This window comes from Vespa mandarinia, chromosome 4 (genome assembly GCF_050613455.1).
Source record: "Vespa mandarinia isolate Hongniang chromosome 4, ASM5061345v1, whole genome shotgun sequence".
Taxonomy (NCBI): domain Eukaryota; kingdom Metazoa; phylum Arthropoda; class Insecta; order Hymenoptera; family Vespidae; genus Vespa; species Vespa mandarinia.
Genome location: NC_140813.1, coordinates 8,185,839 through 8,205,273, shown reverse-complemented (window position 1 = coordinate 8,205,273; position 19,435 = coordinate 8,185,839). Strand labels below are relative to the sequence as shown.

The window sequence follows — 19,435 nt, the reverse complement described above, 5'->3', positions numbered from 1 at the left end:
GCCAACGTCATTGAACCAAAACCATAATATAGATTAACATCAATAACTTTCCTATTATTCTGATCGTCGAACGTAAATACGTATGTTTTTGCTTTTTGTTTTTTTTTATACATTAGACAATAACGTTAAAGTTTCACGATTGTTGTATGAAATCTATTCTATTCACTATTTTATAAATTTCTTTAGATTAAGAATTAGCGACGTTCAATATGAAAGTTATCTTCCACTTCGTGGACAACGAGGTTGCATGCATATTAACGTGAAACATTTCTTTGCTGTCTTTCCCTCTCTTTCTCTCCTCTCTCTCTCTATCTCTCTCTCTCTCTCTTTCCTTTTTTGCTTTTAAATTAAATAAAATCGCAACTTTGAGTGAGTCACTTCCTTCATAAAATATCTCGAACTTAGTAATAACCAAGCGAAGAAACAACTTTCTCTAGCGAATTAATCGATTTTCGTAAAGAATTAAAAAGAGATAGTAATTGTAAAAACCATACCATTTAAAATAATATATACATATGCAAGATGTCCCATTGATCTCGAACAATTGGGATATCACGTGAAAGACTAAATTAACCGATAAAATTATTTTACAGATTTATTTGTTGTGAAGAGACACATCATAAGGTGCCAATTTTATTTTTTTTTTTTTTGGAAATTGAATAACAAAGGAAATTTCATGGCCAAAGTTATCTTTTTAAATAGAACTACATATTTTTCTTTTCATATTCTTTTCATTTCTTTTCTATTTGATGTAATTTGTTGAGACGAATTTAACAACATACCATACGGTATCATTTATTATTATAAAATATTATAAATTATATTATAAATTTGTAAATTTGAAAAAACAATTCAAATAAATTAAGCAAATATGGAAAATAATAATAATCTAATTATTTCTTCTTTCAGTTGGTCAGATGCATCTCAACGTTATCAAATAAATTCTACATATTTCTATATGATTTGGCAACTGGCAATGACAAGAAATAGAAGCAACACGAAAAAAGATAGAGAAAAAAAACAATGATATTAAAACAAACCTGAATATAAGGATGTGGATCGAAAAAATATGGAAATCAAGAAAAAATATCCGCAACGATATATCGATGTTAGTTATAAATAAAAAATCTGTACAAATAAAAAAATAAAATCCATCATACTTTACTAATCTGTTAACATATACGAATATATATATGTATATATATATATATATATATATATATATATATTATGCATTACGTTATACTGCGATATAAAACATTAAACTATATAACATTGTTTTATATTATATCCCAATTTATTTGATTAAATAAATATTTACACAATTAACAAATACAATTTACTTTATACTTATAAATAATTAAATAAAAATTAATATTTATTGTGCATAAAAATTCAATGTATTCTTTAAATCCAATCACCATTACACCAATTATTCTTCATGTTAGAATCTCTATTATTCTCCATATTTCCATATCACCTAATTTTTTAAACAGAAACATAATTTACCAGGAAGTGATACTTCTTTGGATATTATGAGATCCTGATACTCTGATTTGATGATCCTGAATCACGATTTATGGGAAAAATTTCTGCATCTACAGAATTTGAAATTTTTACTAGGAATGAATAACTTATCAAAAGGTAATGATTTGGCGTGCCACCTCTTGTCCCATCATATGATCCTGATACAAATCTCTATTTGCAGTAATTTGGAATAGGAAGACCAATTTTTTGGATAAGGAAAATAATGATAAGATTTAAAGAAGAACACATGGGATTTTTATGTTAACGTTTTTATTAATAATACCTAATAAGTACAATTAGTATTTATATAATTTGACAATTATATAAATATTACTTTATATTATAATTTGGGCTATAATATAATAGAAGATAACACGATATAATATAATTTAGTGCAATATAATACAATGTAATACAACATGATGCAATATAATATTATATAATACAATATAATACTACTAGAAATAAAGAACGAACTTGTTCCTTTTATGCTTCTAAAAATAATCGATTTAAGTAAAAGAAATCTATTTCTTAAGAAGTTTGGCCTTCGTTTACAATGCTTGCAGTTTAACGGCTGAAAACCAACGAAACAAGATTGTAAATCTTAGGAACTTACAAATTTATAATATAATTTATAACATTTCTTTTAAAGATACTATATTAACGAAAGGAAATAATAAACAAGATAAAACAGACGATTTATATACTACTACATCTCTTTTATCAAATAGGAGATATTAAGAAATATTCAATATGATTAAATAATGTATTTGTAATAAAGATAACATTTCTTTAAAATGTTTTTAATACACATAAAATTATATTTAATTTATACACTTTTAATTAAATTAGATGTCATTTATATTGAGTATTTATATTCAGTAATCTCAAAAAAACAAGAATTAAATGATTAAATACGATTTTAGTGACCAACTACTACGAACATTAGTATACAATATAATAATATATATATCAGAACTTTCGTAATATACTTACGAGTATTCTTATGACAGATCATTTTAATCGAACAAAAGATTACGGACTTAAGGAAAAGTTCGTCTCGGCGAAATCATGATTTTAAATTCACTGGACAAGCGAGTCAATGACGGTGAAAGTTATTAGAGAAAGATTGTACTAGTCCTATTTTCTTTATCTCATTTATCGTCCTTTATTTTTCTCATGCCGAAATGGAAGAAGAAAGTTATGACAACGTTGTCGTTGATGAAAAAGTTGACACTGATAGAACTCAACCACAAGATTGACGAAAAAAAACTGAGATCGAAGGAAGCGCGATTATAATAAATCCGAGGCATCAAGCTACTTGATTTCAGTAGACTGTTTCGATCTTTACGCGATAGTCTAAAAGGAATCCTTACGAATCCTTTTCGTTGCAAACGAGATCTATTCAAAATGGCGACTGTCGATCGAATGGTTTCACTTATTTTTCTGTGTGTGTTTCTTAATGTGATCGATACAACGTTGACCTTGAAGAAAGTGAATAGAAGACCGATCGCTTTCCGATACGTCAATGATCTCGAAACATCCGCGACTAATAAAGGCACGTAAAGATCATATTTTTAGATTAGTCAATAAATAATATCAAACTTTTTAATATTTTATATCTAAATATAATATAATATATTACTTGTATATAATGATGTAATAATAGTGTAATAATTGAGTTGAACAATAAGTGATGCCGAAATTTGCACTATTTTATATCTCAATAAACAGTACTAGTTTTTACTGAAAAGTTTGCTTAACAAAATAAACTTTTTACAAGAACGATAAGAAAATAAGCAACGACGTTCTTCACGAAAGAGATGGAAAAATACGTTTCGAAAACACGTAGATGTATATATACCAAATATGTATAGTTAACCAAAAAGTTCTGTTCAAATTGAAGGAATTTTTAGATTCCAAGGACTTTAAAATTTTCTATTGCGATAGAGAAAGGTTCTTAATATTAATGCAAATTATAGAAAAATTTGAGCATTACTAATAGGACAATTCAATATCAAGTCTGTTAAAAAATTTAATTCGTTTTTAAGTAAAAAAAAAAAAATTAATAAATTTGTGCTTATGCATGTTCATTAATATATAATTATTAATATAATTCAAGTTTTGATGAAAGCTTTTGAGTTCTTTTCTGAGATAAAATGGCTCTTGGAAAGCTGAAAGCTATTTGTTCAATGCGAATAAAACTTCTCGGTAGATTTAATGTGTTCTCCAATTGAAATGTATTTTTTTCTCTCTTTCGAGAGCAATGTCGTTGATTATTTTCTTATCACTCTTTCGAAATGTTTACTTTTTAACGCAAGACTTCTTCCGTTACGGTATGTCGCAAATTCAGTTTTTTTTTTATTTTATCTTCAGTAAACTATCGATTAACTTGAAATAACTATGTACATTAAGAAAGAAAAAAACAATAATTTGATTAACCCTTAAATATATTATATTTCATATTGTAGAACTATAACGTGTTGATATTTAATATAATTTAAAGAACAATCGAATATATGTATAGCAATTTAATTTATTATAATAATTTGATAAAAATATTTTATTTATTTAGAAAATATGATTTTATAATAATTTATATATAATTTTACTATTTATCAATTTATTTACTAATTTTAATATTTACTTAACAAATAGTATAATATCATTTTCTTAAAAATTTATAATAAAAACTAAAGGAATAATATTGTCTATTATTAATCTCATGCTGATGATCATGATTATTCTTGTTAATAATACATAAATTGACTTAGATTCAATGCAAAATTTTAATAAGGAAAAGTAAATTTTATAAAAAAAAAAAACAAGAAAGAAGAAAGATAGAAACTTTTTCTGATGGTTTTAATTGTGCTATTAAAGAATGTCAAATAGTCTCGTTAAAAAAACGTTCCCCTTTAACGAATAGCTTGAGACTTTATTTGCATTTGATTCAAGCAGGCGACCATGGTGGTGAAGTTGACGTCGACGGTGGTGACAAACACGTCGTGAAAGGTGGCGGTACGAAACAGGAAGAGGACTATCATGAGTCGAAAGGAGAAAAGAACGATGAGGTATGCGTCTACTTTCTTTCTCTCTCTCTCTTTCTTTTTCTCTCTTTCTCTCTCTTTACTTTCTCTTTCTCTCTCTCTCTCTCTCTCTTTCTCTCTTTCTCTCTCTTTCCTTTCTCTTTCTCTCCCTCTCTCCCTTTCTCTCTCTCTCTCTCTCTCTCTCTTTCTCTCTTTTTATTTCTTGAATTGTTCGCAATATCAATTATCATTTAACATTTATATTGAAATGACTACTTTCATCGATTCATTCATGATTAAAAACAAATAATAAATATGTTTGACGATTTTCTTATTAAATAAATAATTTATTAGGTTTATTTTTTTTCTGTATAAAATATTTATAAACATATAATTTATTCGATTCTTCTGATAGTTATTTGTTTAAGGATTACAATTCATCTTTTTTATTTTTATATCTGATGATATATTACAAATTGATACGTTCGTTAAACGATGAACAAAAAAAGGGCTACGAAAAAATTCACGAGTACGAGAAGAAAGAGGAGGGCCATCACGACAAAGAGGATCATGAGCGTAGTTATGACGAAAAGGATGGTCATGATAAAAAGAAGCATGAAGAGGGTGGTCATTACAGTGAACATCATCATGGTGTAAAAGGAGAGAAGAATGCGAAATTTGAGGAGGAAGGAAAGCACCAGAAAGGTCATAGTACCAAAGGGGAACATAGTATTTTCAAGAAAGTATGTATTAAGTGTTTTTTAAGTTCCTTACTTTCTATTTTTTTTTTGTTTTTTTTTTTTTTTTGTAAATAATTTCATTAGCCTTAATTTGAAGCTAGTAATTCTGACTTTTCAAATAAAATTTTTTCTCGATCAATTCAAAAGATTTCGATAAATCTGAGATTATTTAATTTCCCTGAAATTAATCTTTAAAAATAGTTCAATAATCTATTTTTTTTAACTTTTTTTTTTAACGAACTTTCAAAGATCTAAAAAAGAAATGATTAATTTGCTTCGATAGGACGAATACGAGAAAAAGCACGATTTTTACGATGAGTTTCACGAAGATGGTGATCAAGAGAATCATGGTGCCTATCATAAGAAAAACGAGGCTAATAAAGGAAATCACGAAAAGAAAGGCCATCATGATTCAGATTACAATGAGGTTGCTACATTGAATTATTATCGCTTTCTTTTTCTCGTAACGAGTTATAAGTTGATTTTTCATGTTAAAATATTATTTTCTAGCACAAACATGATAAAGAATCGAAGCATGAGAAGGGACATCATAGTCACGATCAAAAGGGCAAGAAGTCCGCCGAAGGACACGATGATCATCATCGTCATGATGAGAAATATGGTAAAAAAGAAGGACACTCATCTGGAAAGAAATGGTCGAAAAAGAGCAAACGTTGAATATTGAAAAATTCACTTCGTGCGACGAAAACCAAAGATTATGTATGTGAATTGATTCATAAATCTAAGTGCCGTTATAAATAAGAATTATATTATCATAAAACTTATTTTTGAATCAATTCAATAAATACTATATTATATAACAGGATTTTCTAGTTTGACAATTTTGCATAATTATTGGATTGATTCATAAATAAGTAATATTATTATAATAGTTAGAATTTGATTACAATTTCAAAATTTCATTATATTATTATAAGTAATCAATTTATTATAATAAAATAACACTTATTTATGAATCAATTACATTATTACATTAATGGATTGACACATACGCACACACACACACACACATACACACACATACACACAAAGTTGAAAAATTTATTTTGTATACAATCTAACGACATAATTTCGTCTCGTCGCTTAATAATTACAACGTGTTCCATGAGCAAAATTTCATTCTGTAATAACCAAAGGACTACGAGAATATTATAATACCGATTTTAAATAGCTATTAAATTCTTAATCGATAATCTCGCATTCGTTAAGATTTGATCATCGTCACTAAAAAACATTTACATAAATTAGATCGATAAATTCGAATTATTATAACATTTCTTATTTCTTCTTCTTATTCATTTTCTTTTTCATCTTTCTCTTTATACAATGACGACATATTTTTTGATTTTGAAATCTGACATAGCAAGAAATCGATTAAGTAAGTCGATATCGCACTAGTAGATCGATCGCACCCCTGTTTAATTCGCGACGTTCTTGCCTGTCCGCCGTGAAAAGTGAAAATCTTAGCGTGAAATTGGCCACGGTCTGCTACTTACACCATTATGTTGAAAGAAAGTATCTATCACGACCCTATCCTCGATGCTTCCTCGATTTATATTTGAATAATCTTAAGAAAATGTGGGCGACTGTAATGATATAAAGTAAATTAAAGGTTATACATTTAAAGTGTCTGTAGTGATTAAAGAACATATTAATATGTTATTTTTTATAAAATCGATATCAATTTAATCTGAATCTAATATATATTTTATAGGAATGAGTTAAATACGTGCTATTAATATATAATATATTTATATCTTACAAGTATATATAATATCATAATATAATATCATTATATATAATTATTATTATATAACATATACTCGCTATATCAAATATTATAATCAATATAAACATTTTATAAATAAACGTGTATATAAAAGTTTATTTATAAAATATTTCATATTAATCCTTTACATAAGTATTTACAAGTGATCATAAATAATCGGCTGTGCTAATACTGTTCTTTCTTTTTATTTTTTATAAGACGAAAATTAAACAATGCTCGTTATTATAGTAAATTACATTTAACATTTCTCGTTGTAAGATAAATATAGTAAGCTATTGAAAAAAAAAAAATGATGAAAGAGATAAGAAGGAATATATAATACATTTATTAACAATCTGCATTAGAAGAATAGAAAAGTTTATGGAAAGAATAATAGGATAATTTTTTCTCAAAGAAAAGAAACGAGATCTCTTGAGATAACATATCGAATGTATCCAACCGAAAAATCGATTGTTTATTCAGGATATTACTCGGATTACTCGAATTGAATCCATTTTCTTTCTTTTTCAGTTTACATTTTTGCAAGTGTTATTAAAGCGAAACTACAGCAATATTCGTTCTTTAAATCTATTATTTAATCATTAAGCTGTTTTTTATATTATTATTTAAAATATGTTACACTTGAAAGTATATTGAATATTAAAGAAGAAAATAATATTTATATAACGAGAAATAACAATTTAATGATCTATATAAATTATGTTAAATTATCTTCTTTCGATCTTATTCAAAAAATCATAAAAAAATATATATATATATATCGAAAGAAATAAATAAAATTATTCGACTTTGAACGAAATAATCGGATCAAATTTAAAATTCAAAAAATCTAATCAATTAATAAAAAAAATTGTATTCTTATGTTTCGCATTTCCGTAAATGATTGTAAATATCTTTAGATTGATCGAAATAAATCTTGTGTAACGACAAGAGAAAGGAGGAAGCCAAATTGATCGATGAATTTGATCAAGCGCAAGATCCTCCGATCGCCGCCACGATCCGCGAAGCCGTGATGCGATAAATCGCTGTGAAATTGTCGAATCATTCGTGAACGGTTTTCTAACAGGCGAAATCAACTGATATAATCGGCCGGCTACTTCAGGTTCACAGTTCAGTCTTCGTTGTGGATTCGGAGGTGGAGTCATGGGAACTTATAGAAGGTCGATGGCCATTTGGCTGTCGCTATTTCTTTATCTGGTAATATGATTATTGATTATTTTCCGTGACTAATAACAAATCGCCCTTAGTTATTGATTAAATGCGTGATTTACTATAAAAAAACGAAACAATGTTATTCCTACACAACAAATCAATTTTAATGTACATAGTGGCTAGTTAAATACTGTCATATAAAATTATAAATCAATTATAAAAAAGAGATTTGTCATTTTGTTTTTTCTTTTTTTTTTTTTTTTTTATTATTGAATGTAAACGATATTTAATGGTAAATATATAAAATAAGTGAGTATTGCGATAGAAAAGAAATGTATAGGATTAATTTGGATTTCAGTGTTACAAACATTTTTAAATATCAAATATAATTGATGTAATTTGTTTTATTCATGTATATCGTAATAATTTAATAATGCATTTTTATACAAAATTATCGTATTTTTATAAAAGTAAGTTTATTGTAAAATCTTTGGCATCTTATGTGTGGATTTTAATAACTCTGCTTATATATAATACCTTTTTCTAAAATTCTTCAATTTGATCAAAAGTAAATAGAAATGTAAATTCTTTAAATTAGAAAAAAAGAAACAGAACGTTCCTGAAAAAATTTTTTTTCACTGTAGAGATCTGCGATCTATCAAAAATGTCATTTAACTTTTGAAAAAAATTTCTCGCTAACGGCAAGGTAGCATATTCAAATCATCCGTCAAGCAATCTTTGAGTATTCCCACGACAACATAGTGATCGCAGTCCCGTTGGAGAAAATTATTTACTTGTTTCTTGTTTACACGGTATACATTTATCCAGATAGGAAAGCAATCGAAAATTTTTATAGCTGGGGCAATCAAGGACATCAAATGCAGGAGTGCAGAGAAATTCAAAAAACGGAGTAGAAAATATCTTACTGGAAGAGATTGTTCTTGCAAGGAGAAACAACACGACGAAACTTCTCGGTGCAGCTGCTATCGAAAACCCTATTAAAGCAAATGAACGAATCCTCTCTTTGATCAATGGTAAAAGCGACCTTGTTTTCCCGAATTATAATCCGGTTCAAGATCAAAGTATAGCACAATCTCAAGCCGTGATCGTTAGCTTGAATGATACAAAGGATTTGGAAAATCTCGATCATGTTTTGGCTTTCTCTGGATACGAGTCTCAAAAAGTAAATCTTAAAAAGGACAAACGTAAAGTTTTGGACAACTTCAATAATGATCAAGGTGTCATACCTACTTTATTTAATATTACATTTAAATATAATCAATATTAATAATTTTATTTATTCGGATTAACCATTAAAGAGATTTTAACAGAAAATAATTCATTTTACTTGGGTAATGTAAATATTCTTTTTGATTTTATAGCCACATCAAGTAGACAAATTAAAACTACGGACTCAACTACGGTCTTACCTTACGTGAAAACGCACTACGATGTTCCTCGAAGGTTTCAATTGAATAGGAGAAATTCTAACGAAGGACATCCTCCTGCAACGGTTTCCTACCAGAAAGTATCACAACCTATCACCCAAATAGATCCTAATATTATTGTTGTTAATATGGAAAGATCGACCAAAAAGTTCGCTATTAAGAATCGCGCGTTACCTAGAGTGTACAAACCTGAAGAAGAATTGACCTTGAGTAATATCGAAGTAACAAAACCGACATACCGTGTCCCAATGCGTAAAATAAAGAACGATGAAACGAAGATTAAAAAAAGTATCGAAGAAAACGTGAGTGACCGTCCGAAATTACAAAAGATCAAAAAGAAAGTGAAAATGTTAAACGTAGCAACGTTACCGCTGGTCACAACGCCTTTGAGTGTTTATAATTATACAGTATTAAACAAAATGATCAACAATCATAAATCATTGTCAGAAAGTCCAATAGTGCAACCTGTTGCTTTTCGAAAAAGTAATAACATTGTTTATCAAAACGATTCATTTGTGACCGATAATCAACCTGATTTAAAACGACAAGAATCAGCCTCAAAGTCGGATAGTGAGTTCGGCTTATCGAAAAAGTATAAAGTTATACCAGAGGCTTTTTCCTATTCGACAAAACATTCTGGAAATGCTAAGAAAGTTCAAACCGCGACAATCAATTCTGTAACTCCGAAAAACATCATTGGAACGAAAGAAAGTCTCATAGTAACTGATTCGAAAGTAAATCCTATATCGAATTACGAAGATAAAATAAATCTTCTCGATACTAACCAGGAAACTGGATATAAATACAGGAAGGAAAGTCCAACTGAGAAACAAAGAGAAAATCATGAGAAATTTGAATCAAATATCGATGACACGTCATCTTCGAGATCTAACTTAATGAGCGAGGAATCAATTGACGGTGATAAAAATATCGAAAAATCTAACGAACGTCCTCAACGTAGAAATGATTCGTACGAAGTATCAGAATTGGCATCGTTTGAAGATGACTATGACTCTGACAATACAGATTCTGATCATCCTCAATCGTACAAATTTCCTAAAACTTCCATAGAGGATGATGATTACTACAATGACTACAACAAAAAAGATGTACGTCATTCACAAGATTTAGAATATTATAAAGATGATCAAGATTATGAAACGAGTAATTTAAAAAAAGTTGATCGTGATAGTAATAATCAAGAAACTGAGCATAAAGAAGATCAGGATCATGTTAGTGAGAAATACCAAGTGAAAAATAATGATCAAGATGATAATCAAGATGAAGGCGGTGCTCATAATTATAAATATATGGAAAAAAGTGAAAGTGGTGGCAGTGGTAATGGTGGTGGAAGTGATAGTGGTGGAGGTGGTAAAGGTGGTGGTGGTGGAGGTGATGGTGGAGGAAAAAAAGAATTTACAAAAGGTGGTGAAGTTGAACAAAAGGAAGATTATTATAAGAAGCAAGGAAATAAGGAAGAAAAGGTGAGAAAATCATTCAAATCTAAAAAATCAATTTATTAGTATCGGAATATTTTTATAGGCCTACAAGATTTGGCACGAACATGACAAAGCCAAGAAAGGTCATCACGACAAGGAACAGCATAATAAAGAGTACGAAGAGAAGGATGTAGAAAAAAAAGAACACGGAGAAGATGCAGGATACTATCAAGATCATTATCAAGACGAGCAGGGTAAAAAGGAATCAGAATTTAATGAAAAAGGTGAACACAAGAAGGGTCACAATACCAAAGGTGAACATTCGGTACACAAAAAGGTAAGAAAGAATGATATTTTTAAACGATAGGGAATCTAGAATTTTTCATTTACCCATATATGTATCTCTTTAGGACGAGTACGAAAAGAAAACCGAATTCTTTGACGAGTTTCACGAAGATGGCGACAGTGAGAAAGATGGAGGATATTATAGCAAGCATGAAGCTGAAAAAGGTGGTAAAAAGAAATCCGGCCATTACGACGGAGCTTTCAAGGAAGATAAGTATGGAAACTCCAAAAAATACGAAAAGAGTGAACATCATGATGAAGAAAAGGACAAGGGTAGTAAGGAAGGCCAGGAAAATCACTATGATCACGAAAAGAAGTATAAGAAAAAAGATGCTCATGAAAGTGGAAAAAAGTGGATGATGGACAGTGGCAATGGTGGTGATGGAAAAGATGGAGGCGGCGGTGGCGGCGGCGGCAGTGGCAGTGGTAATAAAAAAGGTGGCGGTGATGATAAACATGGCCTCTAATTATATGAAGATCATAGGCAGATAGTTAATGCAAAGTGATCGATAGGATAAATTGTGGTTATCGTGATCGTGTCGATGAACTTGAAATATTTTCACAAGCGATCTATGTTATTTCTTCTATCTCGAATGATGGATTATTGTTATATTTTTATTTAAATTATACAGGACACGTGCCAGTAATTATGAAATTGGTCGAAAGTAAAAAAAAATTAAAACAGAAAAAAGTTAAATTTATCACTCACTCTATGTTACGATCTATCACATTACAATATCTATAATGTGGAATTATTAAACTAAGTATATTACTCAGGCCACTTTCATAATCACTATTTATCATATGTTATAATCGCCGATAACATTTATCTTAATGTTGCATTTTCAGTACCAATGGTGACGTAAGTTTAATCGAGAAGCCTGAATTTTTTCTATTATTTTAGAAAATCATCATCTATCGACAAATAAAATATTCACGACGTCCGTTGTGATTCGTTAACCTAAAACTTTATTCTCTTTGGACGTATTTGTTCCATGGATTGCCATTAATACACACACACACACACACCACACACACCACACACACACACACACTTCTAACGATTCTACGAATATGCATAGAAATGGGCATCGTGCTCTCCTTACAACGCTTCTATAATTTAAGAAAAAATTACTTCGACGTTTTAACAAGGCAAACGCGAAAATGAATATAGTTACATACTCACGTACACATATGATCTTAAGATCTTTTATTAATTATTAATAAATTAATAAAGCTATTGTTGATCGTTAAATTTACCCATACGTTTTAATTATGAACTCAATTATCTTTGTCCTTGGAGATAATCATCAAATCCAAATATATCAAGACGATATAATCCTTAAATCTCCCTAATCCTTATTCAAGATCTTAATAAAGAAATTCTCGAGCAATCCTACAATGATTGGAGTTCTATGTAATTACACGTAGCTATTTAACTGTTGAGGTGAAAACATATCTATACACAAAGAAGGATTCTATCACAGTTTCGAGCCCGCTATTATATTCTCTACCAAAGAGAAATATCGTATCTCGATATCGTCTCGCACTAATACATAATATAAACGTAGCTATGCATATATTTATGGAATTACGTGTTGAATTTAACGCATGTTATATAGATGAATATAGAATACATAAACAAAATATTGGTATTATCGAATAACAATAACAATGGATACACAGATAGATATGTTATGAATGCATTATGAATCGTATCGATCATGAAAATATAGATTGCAAAATGTATACTTCTCAAGACGTTCAACGTAGCAGATATCTACGAATATTACGTATATATAGAAATATTCTTTCTCAATCCATTCATATTATTATTATTATTATTATTATATATATATATATATATATATATATATATATACACATCGTATATCTCCATATATCAAACCCATATATACATTATAACTCGTTTATCGTATTCTTTGAAGCTTTTTTCTATAAATCCATTTCTTTCTTTCAAAACAGTCTTCTTGATTTCTTTTTTTCTTTCTGTTCGCCTACTAGATTTATTCTGAATCATAATAATGCTGACGCATTTATATTTCGAAATATATAGGACAAAGTCACGGTCATACATATATAAAAAAGTGTTTTACTCATCGATAATAAATGTTATTTCAACATGGAGATGAAAATTAAGTCGGAATGAAAAAAGAAAAAGGTAAATAAAAAGAAAAGAAAGAAAAAACGGGGAAGAAAAAGAAAAATAGAGAACGAGATAAAATAGAGAAAGAGAAAACAAAGAGAACGTTTTGATCGATCGTTCTTCGCAGCAATAACCGGACACCACTTTTCAAAGTGATAAAATCAATACGTCGGACGCGACGAATGTTCCTGTCAGAGGATTTACGATCACGGAAGCTTTATTACTTAGTCAACGTATCAATAATTAAAGGAAAAAAAAAAAAAGAATAGATAAGGTTCTTGTCATTTTCCATTGATTTACGTTGATATTGAAAAGGTTTTTAATAAGTGAATGTAAGAGAAAGACAGGTAGATAGATAGATATAATAGATAGAGGAAAACAGAGAGATAGATGGATATCAAGAAGCTCTATATTAACATCCGCTTTAGGATTGTCGCAACGATAAGTATTAAATACTATGCTTATATCTTCGTGAGAATGAACGGATCGTGTCGATTGCCGACGGACGTCAAAATCGTCACGTATTTAATACAACAAATGATAGATCAACACGACGATACGTTTATTATAGGTTTCTAAAAAATGGATTACAATTTCCGAAAATTCCATGGATGACTTTAAAGATCAATTACTTTTTTATTGAAATTTTTTAAATTGAAGATTTTTTTAATTAACTTTTTAGAATTTTTTTCAGATTGTAAAAAACTTCGTCGATTTGTAATATTACAATACGAAAAAAAAAATATTAAGCTTGAAAAATGTCTCGAAGTAAAGTAATTGATCTTTAAAATCAATTAACAACTTTTGTTCTACTTTGTATTTTATAAATGTACAGAATATTGGCAGATTGATACTTCATAAATTAAAAGGGATTAAAATTGGTAAGAACTGATTCGTCCATATAAACCAAAAATCTCAGCATTGTTTATTGTAAAAATTCTTAATTTTCTTAATGTATAATATATATATATATATATATATATATATATATAATATATGCATTTACTTTTTTTATTTCATTAGAATAATATAAATTTATTGGAATAAATTTAAATGTAAAATTTAAAATTTATTAATATCTCTTAAATGAAATTATAAAAATCGAACTTTATCTAAATTAATGTTTAATAAGTATCACATAACTTCCGATATCTCGTATTTCTTTTTTTTCCTTTTTTTTTTGTTATTATTATTAACATCTAACAAGTGCAGTTATATTTTCATGAAAGAAAAAAGTTCAAGCTCGATTGCAAACGCAGAGGATTAAAGTGCTGTCTTACGCCTACAGGATATAAATTGACAACGAAAAAGAAAAGTTCGTCTTATATTCAACACAATACGTCTACTCGAGCAGGATATATGAGCCCACCGTTTATTTACCAACCCTATCCACTCGAGATTGTTACACTCCCTATTTTCCTTGTGTTGCTTCTGGTAGCAGGCTTCCTACATTTCCGTATTATTACAATCGTATATTGTATACAACGTTGCTAATAATGTCGTATTATAAAAATAGAACAGGGAGATTATTGTCGTTTAAATTAATTACACGATTGATTTTGACGCGATCGAATATCCTTGATTTTGCGATCTAATTTACAGGAATGAGAAATAACATGAATTTTTACATATTTTACATATAATACATAATTATATATAATATTTTATAATATATCTCTTTTCATTAATTTTGAAATTTACTTATTTTCTTTTTTATCTATCTTTTTACTAAAGAGTTCTTTTTTTTTCCTTATGACAAAGACAAACTTACGAATAAGTAAATAAATAAATATAAAAATGCTCAAACTGGTTGAAAGTGATGAGTATCACGAAATAATTGGCAGAATCATATATATATATATATATATATATATATATATATATATATATATATGTTTGTATCTATCGCTCTCTCTCCCTCTCTCTCTCTCTCTCTCCCTCTCTCCCTCTTTCTCTTTATCTCAAGTGATTTAATCAAGCAAAAAATTATACAATATTCAAGTCAAAATGACAAATCTCGAAGCTGTTAATTTTCTTCGGTAATTTTAGTGATCCTTATCTGCTTCTTCTTCTTCTCTTTTTTACTCTTCCTCCTCCTTCTCCTCTCTCTCTCTTTCTCTCTCCCTCTCTGTCTCTCTCTGTCTTTCTATCTCTTTCTCTCTCTCTCTCTCTCTCTCTCTCTCTCTCTCTCTTTCTCTTTATTCATTAATCTCTCCATTTTCTAGAATTTCATTAACACGAATCGATCCCGAGAACTTGCTTGCAAAAAGGTACGACGTTTTTCTAATAAGATAGAAAAATAAATGAATCAAAGAAGGTGCGAGCGATGAATACAAATAACTATAATAAATTGAAGAGTTTTTGATTTATCTTATTCGATGTGGAAGAGGGAATAACCCAAAGGATTTCGAATTTTGATGGTGAAATAGTAAATAATGTTTTCGATCGAAATTTTCGAAACAAACGAGAATAGTTTCCGGTCAGGTATTTCTTCTTGTAGACATATCATTCTCAAGAGATTTGACTTTTTCGATTTCCTTTTATACGGGGAGTTCCTTTTTCAAAGTCTCAATGTCGATTCATTCTGTTTCTCTTTCCCTTCGTTCACCTATCGTTACTGTAAAATTCTACTTTCTTTTATTATAATTTTTATTGGATAAGGACACGTACCAAATGTTTTTCAATAAACGACACAGGGTATAGACGAAAGGTGAATATACTCCAAGATAATTGGAATTGTAAGTTTCTCAAATGTTCTAGCCATTTTTCACTATTCCATTATTCCATTAATGGAATTTTTATGTCTTTCAAAGACATCAGAAGAAACATATAAAATCGCAAGGGAACGTACTTGTGCGTACGCGCGTGTTTGCGAGCGCGTATTGTGAGAAAAGGAAAATTTTATTTCAATTCTTTCTTACATTTTACATGTCCGCATTTACAAAAGTATATAATAAAAAGTTAAATGAAAAAAAAAAGAACAAAATAACCAAATAAAAGAAAACAGAAGAAATAACAAAAAAATAAAGTTTAATAATAAACGAAGTAGTAGAATATATGTAACGGCGGTTGATGTTCAATTCGTGTTGTAACATCTAAATTTTCTTTTTCTCTTTACTTTACTCTCTAGTGCTTTGTTTTTAGAATTTGTTTACTATCCACTTCATGAACATGAGTATACCATCAAGAAATAAAAATGTTTACCTGTTCCATCTCACGATTCCATCTGACTTTTTGACATTTCTGAAGATCTAATCCGTTTTCAAAAAAAAAAAAAAAAAAAAAAAAAAAAGAAAAAGGAAAAAGAAGAGAGAGACTTTTATCGAGTAAAAATTCATGTCCGGTGGTGTGCTCAATTAAGATTAATAATATGTCTCTAATAATATGAAATTAATGTAACAGACTTCAATCTTAATCTTTTCCCTTTTCCATGCTTTTTCTCCGTCATTCTCCATCCCACAGAAAGGCAAAGTTGTGTTTTTAACGGAATTGGATGACCGCTGCTCTTCGAAAAACTTTCACGAGAAAGTACTGCCTGTTGAAACACCTTCTTTCTTATTCTAAAGTGGATATCAGGAAGGTATACTTACGTAGGTAATAATTTACATGCTCGCATTGAGATTTACGAAAAAGGATAAAGGGAATATATAAAAATTGATACAATGCATTTCCACTCTGATTACTTTTTATTTTTTCCTTTAAAATTTATTTATTTTATTGTTTAAAAAAAAAAAATTAATTTCTCTCTTTTTCTTTTTCTTTCTATTTCTCTTTATATATCTCTCTCCCCCCTCTCTCTCTTTCTCTTTCTTTCTATTTCTCTTTATATATCTCTCCCCCCCTCTCTCTCTTTCTCTTTCTTTCTCTCTCTCTCTCTCTCTCTCTCTCTCTCTCTCTCTCTCTCTCTCTCTCTCTCTCTCTGTATCTCCATCTCTATCTTTCTATATATCTATATATTTTTTTTCTCATGTGAATAAGTAAATAGCATATATTTTTTCTTGACTTTAACTTATAATATTCTGTCATAATGTCTTCTCAGTAAAGTGCATTACTTTTCAATAACATATAGTATACATATATACAGAGAGAAATTATCTATGGTATTGTCTGTTATCAAAGAAAACCCGCTATCCTCGTTGGAAGAGTGTACCTGTCAAAGGTCAATTTTTCCTCTTTTCTTGTTAGATCGTTCGACTTCTTTTCTTTTATCGATGCACGAACAAGAGATGTTTGATGTTCGAATAAAAGAATGTTATATTCATAGATGTACGTACGTGCATAGATATTTTTGATCTTTTGAAAAAAGATTATCTGAGTTAAAAAATGTCATATCAGGAAAATCGTCGAATTACAGAAATTAATCTGAGATAATTGTTATAAATTAATATTATAATTGAAATTACATATAGATACGTATATGCACATTTATATCAAATATCTTCGTGATATCACTTTGTCTTTACTGCCGTTGACTTCGTAATGAAACGATGATATTAATTTAACTATGTCGTAGTTGTCACGACTAAAATCAAGAGTAAAATCACATTTCAGAAAATAAATTATGCGACCGGCAATCAAGCATAGTTAACATCGGTACGATGTCCAAGTATGGTTTTATTAATTTGAAAGGAAAAAACGAAAAGGAAGATGAAATTAATTACTGCGATAGTTGCATGTGACATTTATTTTTTTGTTTTTTTTTTGTTTTTTTTTTTTTATTAGATTTTGGTTTTAATGAAACAGTGGTGTATGTCAATAAATGAATCAACTCATTCGAATTAATTATTGTTACTTTAACGAATAAATCTACAGATCAGGAAAATGAAATATTTTTATTTTCCCCTGTTAGAGATACTTTTAACAAATTTCCTGAAACTATGTTTTAATTAATAAAATGTCAGTATTAATTTAAAATAATAGATAATTTGTCTGTTACACTTTTCTCTGAAATTAACAGAAAATTATATATCATTACATAATTATAAAAAAACTCTCTCTCTCTCTCTCTCTCTCTCTCTCTCTCTCTCTCTCTCTCTTTTCTACTTTATCTTCTATTTTTCTCTTTCATATCTAAGATCGTGTAAAAACTTCCACATAAAAATAACAGAACTAATAATACTTACTTAAAAATACAAAAAGTATTCAACTTTGTAACTAACTTAATATTTTGCATTCATGGAGGATCGAGTTAACTTTTAGCAGACATTCTAATTTTACGTATGATCATCAGAAATATCTAGTATCTAGCATTAGAAACTACCTCAGTTCTACTTCCAGTTTGCAGTTGCTTATAAATATGTAAATTAGCGTTTGTATGACGTCGCGACGGTATGGTAGAAATAAAACCCCATATACAGAAGCAATAGGATTATCAGAAAGGATTTTCCTTTTTCTTTTTTGTTCGTCACAGAATTCTGTTCTTTTTTATCGTTCGAGATACATTTACGACATTGTGTAAGAACCTTAAGAAAACGATACCCTCCAGTCCTAAGCTCTACGTTTATGACCACTTTTAATCATAAAAATCTCATAGAAATTCGGAAAATTCCATGGCTAAACGAGCACCATGAACAAGATCTATACATATATATACAACACACATGATAGTCGCCATAAACGCTTAGGCGCATCTCGAATTTAACGCTCCTACGCACTATTATTTGCACTTGTGGCTTACAACCTTTCCTTCCCCCTTAATATGATCGTTATGCGTTATATAAATTAATATCGAATGATTATTATATTTAATATTTAAATCTCAATTGCTGTGCAAATAATATG

General features: G+C 28.9%; 2 protein-coding genes across 4 annotated transcripts; both read left to right on the top strand.

The window, feature by feature from the left end:
* The first annotated feature begins 2,868 nt into the window (after positions 1 to 2,868).
* LOC118443145 (uncharacterized) lies at positions 2,869 to 7,040 on the top strand. 3 transcript variants are annotated; one of them, XM_085656467.1, is made up of 5 exons: positions 2,869 to 3,085; positions 4,486 to 4,598; positions 5,063 to 5,296; positions 5,577 to 5,720; positions 5,804 to 7,040. In XM_085656467.1, the coding sequence occupies exons 1-5, from the start codon at positions 2,938 to 2,940 to the stop codon at positions 5,969 to 5,971; spliced, it is 807 nt and encodes a 268-aa protein (XP_085512593.1). In that variant the 5' UTR covers positions 2,869 to 2,937; the 3' UTR covers positions 5,972 to 7,040. The 3 variants fall into 3 exon arrangements, with proteins under 3 accessions (XP_085512593.1, XP_085512592.1, XP_085512594.1); XM_085656466.1 differs by having other exon boundaries at positions 4,982 to 5,296; XM_085656468.1 differs by lacking the exon at positions 5,577 to 5,720 and having other exon boundaries at positions 4,982 to 5,296.
* Positions 7,041 to 8,143: 1,103 nt separating this feature from the next.
* On the top strand, positions 8,144 to 13,215 carry LOC118443146 (uncharacterized). Its single transcript, XM_035869667.2, has 5 exons — positions 8,144 to 8,300; positions 9,112 to 9,493; positions 9,638 to 11,187; positions 11,246 to 11,479; positions 11,553 to 13,215. The coding sequence occupies exons 1-5, from the start codon at positions 8,247 to 8,249 to the stop codon at positions 11,952 to 11,954; spliced, it is 2,622 nt and encodes an 873-aa protein (XP_035725560.2). The 5' UTR covers positions 8,144 to 8,246; the 3' UTR covers positions 11,955 to 13,215.
* The last annotated feature ends 6,220 nt before the right edge of the window (positions 13,216 to 19,435 follow it).

Excerpts from the sequence above, each read along its gene's own strand:
- LOC118443145 (XM_085656466.1), top strand. The coding sequence starts at position 2,938 with ATGGCGACTGTCGATCGAATGGTTTCACTTATTTTTCTGTGTGTGTTT. Across the intron at positions 3,086-4,485 it reads AACATCCGCGACTAATAAAG|GCGACCATGGTGGTGAAGTT; the intron begins GCACGTAAAGAT and ends TGATTCAAGCAG. Across the intron at positions 4,599-4,981 it reads AAGGAGAAAAGAACGATGAG|GATTACAATTCATCTTTTTT; the intron begins GTATGCGTCTAC and ends TATTTGTTTAAG.
- LOC118443146 (XM_035869667.2), top strand. The coding sequence starts at position 8,247 with ATGGGAACTTATAGAAGGTCGATGGCCATTTGGCTGTCGCTATTTCTT. Across the intron at positions 9,494-9,637 it reads CAACTTCAATAATGATCAAG|CCACATCAAGTAGACAAATT; the intron begins GTGTCATACCTA and ends TTGATTTTATAG. Across the intron at positions 11,480-11,552 it reads AACATTCGGTACACAAAAAG|GACGAGTACGAAAAGAAAAC; the intron begins GTAAGAAAGAAT and ends GTATCTCTTTAG.